Consider the following 12,888-nt stretch of genomic DNA (forward strand, 5'->3'; position numbering starts at 1 on the left):
AGCTTTGAAAAGGGAATTGGATGAGTACTTGAAAGAACATTTTTTGCAGGGCTGTGGGGAAAGGGCAGGGGGAGTGAGACCAGCTGAAGTGCTCTTGCAGAGAGCCGGCCCGGGCTCGACGGGCTGAATGGCCTCCTTCTGTGCTGGAACCATTCTATGATTCTATGAATAGCAAGGCTTCTACAACAGCCATGTTTACTGCTGAACTGTTGGTCTACAGTTGTTGCTAGGCAACATGTTGCCAAGCTACATTTGTTGCCAGGCAACAGTTACGTGCTCTGCTGGCTCCGAATGTGGTGTCAGGGTAACAACTCCAGCTTCAACTCTGAAAAGCAAATTAAAAATGAAACAAATTTCGATGGAAATGAGCTCCTGATTACCATCTAGTGACCTCCCTGATCTTGGATGAGGACAGGAAAGCTTGGCTCATAGTCAAATCGGCTTCAAATCCAGGTTCACGTGTGTCCACTTGGATGAGGTACGAGAGGGCTGCCAGTATCTATGCTACTTTGTTCCATCATAATTCACCACAGTCAGGAATGAAGGGGAGAAAATTGGACGGGGGGGAATAAAAATGTGAGAAGATTTCTTCTTTTGCGATCATAAACATGTTCGTTATACACACATTAAGGATTTTGATATGCAGGGAATTTTCCCCTCATGTACATTAAACTGAATTCAATTCTACATTCGGGGATAGCCCACATTTCTTCCTGCACAAAACCTGCACCTCCATTTTACCGATTACGCCAAGTTTCACTGGCATCCTGTACCCTAACATCCTTGCTCTCGTGTTCAAATCCTTCCGCTCCCCCTCCGTGACCTCCTCCAGCCGCACATGTCCCCTTCATTCTTGCAGCACGAGTTTGCTTCTGGTGTCTCTGCTCCCTCCATTCCACAATCGGCAGCCCTTCCTTCGGCTACTATGTCACCATCCTCTGGAACTTCTTTTCCTGGCTTTCAAATGCTTCCCTAAACCCTTCTCTTAAAACATTGATTTTGTGTTTCTTCCACAACTGTGTTTTGCCCTTTTCTTTCCTGTTCAGTGTCCACCTTTGCGTAATGTGCAATGAAGCATTGTTCTCCCTGGGAGGAGTAACTAGTTGTTGTTTAATAAAAATATTAGCTGTAATGGAAGGCAATAAGGATACCTGTAACACATAACCTGTGGTTGGTATATGTTGCAATCATACTCCTCAGATTCAATACTAGTACAGACCAGCTAAGGTTTCACCCATGGTTGCTCAGGGCTACAATTTGTGCTTTGTGAATCAGCAGTAAATAGTTGTTATTGTGTTTCTTATGAACCCTCACCATTAAATCCAATTGCTGTTTCGATCCAGACTTCTGGATCTGAGCATTCAAAAGCACAGACTTCTGCTTGTCAAAGCACCTAGATTTGTACCGCCAGGTGGGCTCATCATATCATCATAGGTGGTCCTTCAAATCGAGGGTGACTTGCTTCCACGCCAAAAAAAGGATGAGTTCACAGGTGTTTCGAATGAAGAACCCGAACTTCAGCCTCAAGGGTGGAAGATGCCAGTGCGTGGATTTTTTTAACACCAGCCCCCACACGGGCTTGACAGAACTAGGCCTTGGTCCAGTGGCAAGGATTACCCAAGACAACTGGAGACCTGCTCTGCTGCACGGACCTAGTGCACACACATATCGCATTGTGGGATCATAGAAAGTATGGGAATAACATGGCAGTAATGCCCCCAAAAAATATGGCTGTAATGCCCAAGATAAACATGGTTGTAACGGCCCCCGAAGCATTGCTGTAATGCCCAAGAAGCATGGCGCCAATGCCCAACAGAACTATGGCCGTAATGCCCAAGAAACATGGCTGTAATGCCCCCAAGACCTTGGCTGTAATGTCCAAACAAAACATGACTCCAATGCCCAAGAAACATGGATATAATGCCCAAGAAACATGACTCCAATGCCCAAGATAAATATGACTGTACTTCCCCCAAAAGAAACATGGTGTAACGCCATGGCTATCAACAGTTGCCTTTCTCAGCCACTGGCTCTGGCTCCAGCTTCCTGATTAGTAGTTTTAAAAGTTCACACTATAAATCATAGAAAAACAATAAGATTTTTTTTTAATTGATGCATTAACCCATTAAAGTCCATGCGACCTTTGCGTTGATCAAAATTCCACATTTTTCGATTGCCTGAAAAGAAAGATAAATTTAAATTAAGAATTTATAAAATCGCAAAGTGGGAGGTTGGACCACTATCAGGAGGCTAGGAGGCACTATTGTTGGCTCTGGCTATTTTTTTGACCATTGTAAATTGACTGGTTGTTCTAGTATCTGTGTAGCAATGGAAGTTTGGCTCAGTTGGTAAAACTCTTCTCTGTGAACCAGAACGGTATGGGTTAGAGTCCTGTACCAGGAAGACAGCTCATGGTCTAGACTGATGCTCCAGTGCAGCACTGAGATAGTTACTGCCTTGTTCATGGTGGTAAACCAAGGCCCAGCCTACCAGTTCCGGTGGATGTCAAAGATCCTGTGGCATTTTTGGAAGGAGGGATGCTTTGTAATGTCCCTCACTCAACCAGCTCCCCTAAAAATGGATCGACAATCTATTCTTTACATAACTGTTGGTGGGAGCTTGCTGCTTGTAAATTGACTGCTGTGTTCACTCACAAAGCAAATAGCATTCAATGCAGGTCATTTAAAGAAAGAAAAACTTTAATTTATAAGCACCTTTCACAACCTCAGGACATCCCAAAGTGCTTTACAGCCAATGAAGCGCGCTTTTAGAAACATAGAAACATAGAAAATAGGTGCAGGAGTAGGCCATTCAGCCCTTCGAGCCTGCACCACCATTCAGTAAGATCATGGCTGATCATTCACCTCAGTACCCCATTCCTGCTTTCTCTCCATACCCCTTGATCCCTTCAGCCATAAGGGCCTCATCTAACTCCCTTTTGAATATATCTAACGAACTGGCCTCAACAACTCTCAGCGGTAGGGAATGTTGTGAAGAAGTTTCTCCTCATCTCAGTCCTAAATGGCTTACCCCTTATCGTTAGACTGTGACCCCTGGTTCTCGACTTCCCCAACATTGGGAACATTCTTCCTGCATCTAACCTGTCCAGTCCCATTAACTGTTGTAGTGTAGGAAATGTGGCAGCCATTTTGCATGATTATATATGTGTTTATGTTCCATAATGGTATTTGCTATTGTATTTTAGTAGAATCATAGAAATTCACTGCACAGAAGGAGGCCATTCGGCCAATTGTGTCTGCACTGGCCAAAAAAGAGCTATCCAACCTAATCCCACGTTCCAGCTCTTGGTTTGTAGCATTGTAGACTTGACTGTTCTAACGCACTCCTGGCTGGACTCCCACATTCTACCCTACGTAAACTGGAGGTCATCCAAAACTCAGCTGCCTGTGTCCTAACTCACACCAATCCTGTTCACCCATCACCCCTATGCTCGTTGATCTACATTGGCTCGCGGTTAAGCAACACCTCAATTTCAAAATTCTCATCCTTGTTTACAAATCCCTCCATGGCCTCACTCCTCCCTATCTCTGTAATCTCCTTCAACCCCACAACCCTTGACCCCCTGCCACCCCCCACCCGCCCCCCCACACCCCCCGCCCGGAGATGTCTGCGTTCCTCTAATTCTGCCCTCTTGAGCATCCCTGATTATAATCGCTCAACCATTGGTGGCCATGCCTTCAGCTGTATAGGCCCGAGGGTCTGGAAATCCCTCCCTAAATCTCTCCGCCTCTCTTTCCTCCTTTAAGAGGTTCCTTAAAACCTACCACTTTGACCAAGCTTTTGGTCATGTGACCTAATTTTTTATGTTGGTCCCGTGTTACATGTTGTCTTATAAAACTCCTGTGTAGTGCCCTGGAACGTTTTTCTATGTTAAAGGTGTTATATAAATACAAGTTGTTGTTGTTATAGGTTATGGTACTTCAAGTGCATAGCCAAGTACTTTACTGTTCTATAGTTCTGCATGCTGGCTTCTGCCTTGGATGCAGAACATTGCATTAGACTACCCTCGTAGCTCATTGAGTGATCAATAAATTAATAAAATGAACATCGGGCATTTGTAAAAATGGACTTGGAGTGTTTGTCTCATGTTAACTTGCACCAGATTTCTTCCCCTTCACAAAACAGGAATCACAACAGTACTAACCATGACAACACTCAGCAGTATAGCAAGAAAATCACTACCGAAGGTCTCCTACGTCACTGCGATGGATTTATTCGTCACCGTGTGCTTTTTATTCGTCTTTGCGGCGTTGATGGAGTACGCAGCTCTCAATTACTACACGTGCTGCAGGAAGCCCACTTGCACGAAAAAGAAAAGGACGGTAAGCTCGTCTGACGTTATTCCGCCGATCGCAGAGAAATGTGCTTCCTTGAATAATTTAAGGACTGTGTTAACATAAGAACATACGAATTAGAAGCGGGAGTGGCCCATTCGGTCTCTCGAGCCTGCTCCGCCATTCAATAAGATCATGGCTGATCTTCGACCTCAACTCCACTTTCCCGGCCCATCCCCATATCCTTTGATTCCCTTAATATCCAAAAATCTATCGATCTCTGTCTTGAATATACTCAACGACCGAGCATCTACAGCTCTCTGGGGTAGAGAATTCCAAAGATTCATGACCCTCTGAGTGGAGAAATTTCTCCTCATCTCAGTCCTAAATGGCCGACCCCTAATTCTGAGACTGTGACCCCTGGCTCTAGACTCCCCAGCCCAGGGAAACATCCTCCCTGCATCTACCCTGTCAAGCCCTGTAAGAGTTTTGTATGTTTCAGTGAGATCATCTCTCATTCTTCAAAACTCGAGAGAATGTAAGCCTGGTCTACTCAATCTCTCCATCTCAGGAACAGTCTGGTGAACCTCCGTTGCACTCCCTCAATGGCAAGTATATCCTTCCTTAGGTAAGGAGACCAAAATTGTACACAATACTCCAAGTGTTGTCTTACCAGGGCCCTGTATAATTGCAGTAAGACACCTTGGGACCGAAATTGCCCTTCCGATAAGGCCTCTGGCCGCCTGAAAGCGGCAGCCACAGGGTGGCGCAGAATGGCCGACGACTCTCCGCGGAGGGACCAGCATTTTGCAAATTGCCCTTCATCAGGGGCGGAACGGTGTAGGGGACCGCCTTGCCCGTTTTCCCACCGCGCCAACCCCTTACCGACTGGCGGCAATTACGTCCCGAAATTGCCCCGTGGGAAATATCTCTTTTGCAGAATTGCCCTGCAGGAGCGGCGCCGTCTCTGGCCGATACCCCCGACAGCTTTTGGTTGGTCGGCGGCACGGCCGCCCTTAAAGGGGAGGTGGCGCTGCTGGCAACGCCATTTTATATTTTATTGTCGGCCGACTGCCAGGTCGGGCCGACAATTATGCCCCCGGGTTCGGGCCTCTTGGCTGCCAGGCTGCTGGCCTGGGCGAAACCTTCCCTGGTGGCTCAGTGGACCTAGCTTAAAAATATGCCGAGCTTGCAGCGGCCCTCCCCTTTAACTGAAGGGGAGCGACGTTGTGACGCATCAGCACGACGCGGCACATCCCCATCGTGCTGACGTCATCAGCGACATGCTGGCGTCATTAGCACGCCGCTGATGAGTGATCGGGGCGGCCGAACCGCTCCAAGGGCACTTCCGCCCCTCAGCCGCGACTACATCCGCCCCGAGCCCCCCAAAAAACTTCCAAGTGCCGAATATCGACGGCATCTCCGCCGCAACCCATGTGGCGGGAAAAAAATTTAAAAAACGGAAGGTGTGCCCCATTTCGGGCGGAGGTGAATTTCTACCCCAAGCTTTACTCTTACACTCAAATCCTCTTGTAATAAAGGCCAACATACCATTTAACAACATTGTAAACACAGTGAGGGAAATTCATCTGGTCCCATTGTATTGTAAACACAGCGAGGGAAATTTCCTTTCGTCCTTATGTTTTAGAAACATTGCAAACATAGCAGGAGAATTTCTTCTTTCTCGCTATTCCCGTGAAATTTAAAGCCTGCTCTGTTCGAAAGCTGTTTATAATTTCACTGGAAATATTGAAAATCCTGGTGCGTTGTTTGTGAAATCACGAGGGAGGGAAACCTTCCCCAGCAGAGCCAGCAGAGTACCACCTGGGCTTTCCAGTGAGTGGTAATATTAACAAACGATGTTGCTGTGAGTTTAGCTGGCCTTACAGGTGGCTGGGCATGTTAACTATATATTGCTGGTACATAGGGCCCAAATGTCCCCATGAGTTGCACCGTTTTTTTGGGTGTAACTTGATTTTTCTGGTGTATCTTTTTAGTTGCAAATATGGCCATTTAATTTGCGCCAGTGTAAGTGAGTTAGTTAGGTTTTTTGTTAGGTCAGTTTTTTTTTCCAAAAGGGGGGGTTCCCAGCCACTTACACCATTTATGCCAATTTGGCCAGAAAAAAGTTGTACTAAACTAACTTAGGGCAGCATATGTGTCCACTTTTGTCTGCACAGAAAGACCTTACTTACAGTTAAGGAATCGGCACAAGTAACTACATTTAAAGCACCACCAGGCACCAAGCAAAGCATAAAAAGTAATAAGCAATCAATCAATAACAAGTAAAAAGGTAGAAGGAACCCTGCACCTAAAGCACCAAAATCAATCAGTAAATAACAAATAAAAAATAGAAGTCCTACCTTAGGGAACGCAGGGGGCCGCCGATGAGGGAGTCCATTCGGCCAGGGCTAGGGACGGCGTGCTTCAGGCCCCTCCCACACAGCCTGTCGAGCGCGTTTGCAGAAACGGCCTGCCAGGAGCTACTGCACATGTGCACAGACTCTAGCGCGCATGTGCAGAGGTCCCGACACTGTTCAGCTATTTCAGCGCCGGGACCTGGCTCCGCCCCCAATCCATTGGGCCACGCTGTGCCACAACGGAGGAGAGGCTGGGGAGCAGCCAAAATACGGAGGTCTTTTTTCGGCGCGTTTGGAGGCGGATAAAAGCGGCGCAGCTCGAGTGAGGGCGCCAGAAAAAGAGGTTAGGGAAATTTGGGCCCATAGATTCTATTAGCACCAGTGTAATCAAACCTATGCTGGCACAGACAGGATGGGCTGAATGGCCGCCTTCTGTGCTCTGTGCTCAAGATATCAGTGTACTGGTCAGGTGGGCAGCACAGTGGCAAATGGAATTCAATCCGGAGAAGTGTGAGGTAATGCATTTGGGGAGGTCTAACAAGGCAAGGGAATGCACATTAAATGGTAGGACAGTGAGAAGTGTAGAGGAACAAAGGGACCTTGGATTGCAGGTCCACAGATCCCTGAAGGTAAGGTGATTAAGAAGGCATACGGGATACTTGCTTTTATTAGCTGAGGCACAGAATACAAGAGCAGGGAGGTTATGCTTGACTACAGCTAGAGTACTGCGTGCAGTTCTGGTCACCACATTACAGGAAAGATGTGATTGCACTGGAAAGGGTGCAGAGGAGATTTACAAGGATGTTGCCTGGAGAATTTTAGCTATGAGGAAAGATTAGATAGGCTGGGGTTGTTTTCTATGGAACAGAGGCAGCTGAGGGGTGACCTTATTGAGGTGTATAAAATTATGAGGGGCCTAGATAGAGTGGATAGGAAGGACCTATTTCCCTTAGCAGAGGGTCAAGAACTAGGGGGCATAAATTTCAAGTAATTGGTGGGAGGGTTAGAGGGGATTTGAGTGGATATTTTTTCATCCAGAGGGTGTTGGGAGTCTGGAACTCAGTGCCTGAAAGGATGGTAGAGGCAGAAACCCTCATCACATTTAAAAACTACTTCGATGTGCACTTAAAGAGCCATAACCTGTAGGGCTATGGACCAAGAGCTAGAAAGTGGGATTAGGCTGGATAACTCCTTGTTGGCCAGCACGGACATGATGGGCTGAAATGGCCTCCTTCCGTGCTGTAACTTTTGATGATTCTATGATATGTGCTATACAAAAATGTGTACAGATGTTCTTCTGACAGCAGTAAATCAGCTACTTTGCTAAACCATGATGAATAATAATTGTAGGGGAGTGGGGACACAAAATATTTGCTTTTTAAATTTTTTTCAGAAGTAGAGGAGTAGTCCTCCGGTGGTCTAATTGTGTCACTGCAGCTCGACAGTCTTCCAGTTCTATGGTGGCTACTCGCTGCTCTCCCAGTTCCCCCACAGCCACTTGTTAATCTTCCTACTCTAGCATAGCTACTTGCCTTTCTCCCGTCTATCCTATGGCTGTTTGCAGCACTTTTGTTTATTCGTTCGCAAGATGTGGGTGTCACTGGCAAGGCCCATCACTAATTGCCCTTGAGAAGGTGGTAGTGAGCTGCCTTCTCGAACAGCTGCAGTCCGTGTGGTGAAGGTACTCCCTCAGGGCTGTTAAGGAGGAAGTTCCAGGATTTTAGCCCAGCGACGATGAAGGAGCAACAATATATTTCCAAGTCAGGAATGTGTGTAGCTTGGAGGTGAACTAGCAGGTATTCCTATGCGCCTGTTGTCCTTGTCCTTCTCGGTGGTAGAGGTCGCAGGTTTGGGAGGTGCTGCCGAAGAAGCCTTGGCAAGTTGCCACAGTGCATCTTGTAGATGGTACACACTGCAGCCACAGTGCACCGGTAGCGGAGGGAATGAATGGTTAAGGTGGCGAATGGGGTGCCAATCAAGTAGGCTGCTTTGTCCTGGATGGTGTCGGGCTTCATGAGTGTTGCTAGACTTGCACTCATATACAGGCAAGTGGAGCGTATTCCATCACACTCCTGACTTGTGCCTTGTAGACGGTGGAAAGGCTTTGAGGAGTCAGGAGGTGAGACACTCACCGCAGAATACCCAGCCTCTGACCTGCTCTTGTAGCCACAGTATTTATGTGGCTGATCCAGTTAAGTTTCTGGTCAATGGTGAATCCCAGGATGTTGATGGTGGGGGATTCGGCAATGTTAATGCCGTTGAATGTCAAAGGGCGGTGGTTAGACTCTCGCTTGTTGGAGATGGTCATTGCCTGGCACTTGTGTGGCGCGAATGTTACTTGCCACTTATTAGCCCAAGCCTAAATGTCATCCAGGACTTGCTGCATGAGGGCATGGACTGATCCATTATTAGATTTCAGATCTCTTACGGCTGCACACCTCTGCCCAGCAGCTTCTTGCCATTCATTTGGCTCTCTCAGAAACTGCTCTCCTGCAGCGTCAAGGTCCTAGCTTCACTCTTCCACGGCGTTTCATCACTCTCCCCGCTCTCCCCAGACTGGTCTTCCAGCTCTCCTGTGTTTTCTCATCTCTCTCCTCACTCTTTCGAACAGAGAGGAGTAGATCGTTTAATTGAGACCACAGAATGAATTCCCTAATGGTAGACTCGGGTTCAAATCCCTCTTTGTGTTTCAAAAAGATCTTCAGGTGTCATTGAGGTAACATTTTGAGAAGGGTTTTTCCCCCCCAATCTCTTGCCGTGTAGATTGGCGCAATCCACAGAGGCACAGCGGAAAAGGTTACACTAAGATTGTGCCCTGGTGCCCACCAGTGCTGACTCTGCTGGAGTATGTAGGTGAGGAGTGAGAGCGTGAAATTAACCTGTAGCCAGTGGGTGCCCATGGTGCGAAGGGCGATTGTCTGCCAGCCCACCCTGGCCAGAAAATACATCACCTGCTACATAGAAACATAGAAACAGAGAAAATAGCAGGAGTAGGTCATTCGGCCCTTCGAGCCTGCACCACCATTCATTATGATCATGGCTGATCATGCAACTTCAGTACCCCATTTCTGCTTTTTCTCCATACCCCTTGAGCCCTTTAGCCATCTAACTCCCCTTTGAATATATCTAACAAACTGGCCTCAACAACTTTCTGTAGTAGAGAATTCCACAGGTTCATAATTCTCTGAGTGAAGAAGTTTTTCCTCATGTCAGTCCTAAATGGCTTACCCTTTATCCTTAGACTGTGACCCCTGGTTCTGGACTTCCCCAACATCGGGAACATTCTTCCTGCATCTAACCTGTCCAATCCCATCAGAATTTTATGTTTCTGTGAGATCCCCTCTCATTCTTCTAAATTCCAGTGAATATAAGCCTAGTCGACCAGTCTTTCTTCATAGGTCAGACCTGCCATCCCGGGAATCAGTCTGGTGAACCTTTGCTGCACTCCCTCAATAGCATGAATGTCCTTCCTCAGATTAGGAGACCAGAACTGTACACAATATTCAAGGTGTGGCCTCACCAAGGCCCTGTACAACTGCAGTAAGACCTCCCTGCTCCTATACTCAATTCCTCTCGCTATGAAGGCCAACATGCCATTTGCCTTCTTCATCGCCTGCTGTACCTGCATGCCAACTTTCAATGACTGACGTACCATGACACCCTCAGTGGGGATACCTCATCACTTCTCTGCTACCCTACCCCAGGAAAGGTGGTTTTGTGTCCTCTTTTCAGGTTGCTGTTCGCTATTTCTTCCCTCTTAAAGTACCTTCCTCTCTTATAATTGCTGGGGAGAAACCCATAAATTCGGCTGGAGTTCTACTGGTGTCCCACCAGAGCTATGGCCGTTTTTAGCCATTCATGCCATTTTACTGAGAATGAAACAACTTATAGCGCCTTTCATCAACTCAGGAGGTTCTAATGTGCTTCTCAGCCAATTAAATCATTCTTGTAGTGCAGAGAAATATGATAGCTAACTTATACACGGTAAGGTACCACAAACAAAAATGAAAAAAAGTGAAAAAATCTATTTTAGTGATGCAGGGATTAATATTGGCCAGGAGTGCAGGAGACCTTATGTGCTCTTTGAATAGCACCATGGGATTTTTAACATCCACCCGAGAGGGCAGTCAAGACCTCAACAACAACTTGTATTTATATAACGCCTTTAAAGTAGTAAAACGTCCCAAGGCGCTTCACAGGAGCATTATAAGACAAAACAAATAAATTTGACACCGAACCACACAAGAAGAAATTACAGCAGATGACAAAAGCTTGCTCAAAGAAGTAGGTTTTAAGGAGCGTCTTAAAGGAGGAAAGAGAGGTCGAGAGGCGAAGAGATATGGGGGTCAAGTTTCGGGCCGTGCCTAGAATGGCGCAGCCCCGCGTGCCATGCTTGATTTCCGCGCTCAAAACCACGCCGAAAACTTACCTCCCTCAGGTCGATCCAAGCCCTCGGCGCAGTGCAGCACAAGCTGTGGGGGACGGAGCCAAGTCCCCGCACTGAAAACCGTGCTGGGACCTCTGCACATGCGCGCTACAGTGGGCGCACATGTGCAGTAGCTCCAGGCACCCGAAACTGTGTGGGAGGGGCCCGAGGCATGCCGCCCCGAGTCCTGGCCGAATGGGCTCACTGGGGCGGTGAAGATCGGACTGCACCTCCCTCCTCCAGCTCCTGCTCTGGCTGTGGGCTCCAGCTTCCTCCCCTGTTCAGCTCACGCTCCCTCTGGCTCTCTCACCCCCCCTTCCCCCTGCCCCCAGCTCCCGCTCCGCTGCCGCCCCCCCCCAGCTCCTGCTCCGCTGCCCGCTCACCCCCCCCAGCTCCCGCTCCGCTGCATACTCTCCCCCCGCTCCTGCTCCGCTCCCTCTTCCTTCGGCGGTGCCCGCCCACCCGGCATCTTGCTGGGGGCGGACCCCGCCCGAAGTCTTCGGCCCGGCCTTTTCACGTCGGCCGGGCCTGTTCAGCCTCCTCCCTTACCTCTCCACCCCTCCTCTCTCCTCTTCCCCGCACCCCGCTCTCCTCCTCCCCGCACCCACCCTCTCCTCTCCCCCTCCCTCCCCTCTCCCTCCCCCTCTCCCTCCCCCTCCCCTCTCTCTCCCCTCCCTTCCGCTCCCCTCCCCTCCCCTCCCTTCCCCTCCCCTCCACTCCCCTTCTCTCCCCCTCCCTCCCTCTCCTCTCCCCCTCCCTCCCTCTCCTTTCCCCCTCCGCCCCTCCCTCCCTCTCCTCTCCTCCCTCCCTCCCTCCCTCCTCCTCCCCCCCCCTTCCCTCGTTGTCAGAAACACATAGACACTGACAGACAGAGAGAGAGAGAGACATTGACAGACAGAGGGAGAGAGACAGAGACAGAGAGAGACACACTGGGGGGCCCCATCCCAGCACGCTGTTGGAGGGCTCCTGGTTCTGCAGTCGGTGAGTAGAAACGCAAGTTGCTTTTTTAATTTTTTAATTTTTTAGTAATTTTTTTTGATTGATTTATTGGTTGATTTATTGATTTAGTTATCATTTATTATTGATGGCTCTTTATTTGTAAAAGTGATGTGTTTCATGTTTGTAAACTTCCCTTTCTCTCCCCCACTCCCCCCCCCCCAATCTCTCTTCCCTTTGTAACCTACCCCTGATTTTCTAAGTGTAGGCAAGGTTTTTCTGAGCGTACAAAAATCTACACTTACTCCATTCTAAGTTAGTTTGGAGTAAGTTTTCGCTGCCTAAACTTTCAAAACAGGTGTAAGTGGCCAGACACGCCCCCTTTTGAAAAAGAAAATCTGTTCCAAAATGAAACTGTTCTAACTGACTAGAACTGGAGCAAACTAAATGCCGAGAATTGCAATTTCTAACATATTCCATTCTAAACCAGTTGCTCCAAAAAAATAGGAGCAACTCAGGCTGAAACTTGACCCCTGAGGGAGGGAGTTCCAGAGCTTGAGCCATAGACAACTGAACACACAGTCACCAATGGTTGAGCAGTTATAATCAGGGGTGCTCAAGAGGGCAGAATTTGAGGAGCGCAGACATCTCAGGGGGTTGTGAGGCTGAAGGAGATTACAGAGGACCTTTGTTTAATGTCTCATCTGAAAGATGACACTTGTCAGTACTTTGTCAGACCTGTACGGAATGTCAGCCTAGACTGCATGCTAAAAGTCTCTGGAGTGAGCCTTAAACCTAAGACTTTCTAGCTCGGGGACGAGAGTGCTTCCACTGAGCTTAGACTGTGGGTTCCATCAATCTTCTTCAGGAG

The 12,888-nt window shown here is 48.1% G+C and overlaps 1 protein-coding gene across 2 annotated transcripts in view; it reads left to right on the top strand.

Annotated features, from left to right (window-relative positions):
- The window catches only part of LOC139274890 (gamma-aminobutyric acid receptor subunit gamma-3), an 859,347-nt gene that overhangs the window by 817,548 nt on the left and 28,911 nt on the right, over positions 1-12,888 (top strand). For both annotated transcript variants that reach the window (XM_070891613.1, XM_070891614.1), the window contains exon 8: positions 4,147-4,343. In XM_070891613.1, coding sequence (XP_070747714.1) covers positions 4,147-4,343 — 197 coding nt within the window. The remainder of the gene's footprint in view (positions 1-4,146; positions 4,344-12,888) is intronic.

This window comes from Pristiophorus japonicus, chromosome 10 (genome assembly GCF_044704955.1).
Source record: "Pristiophorus japonicus isolate sPriJap1 chromosome 10, sPriJap1.hap1, whole genome shotgun sequence".
Classification (NCBI taxonomy): Eukaryota; Metazoa; Chordata; class Chondrichthyes; family Pristiophoridae; genus Pristiophorus; species Pristiophorus japonicus.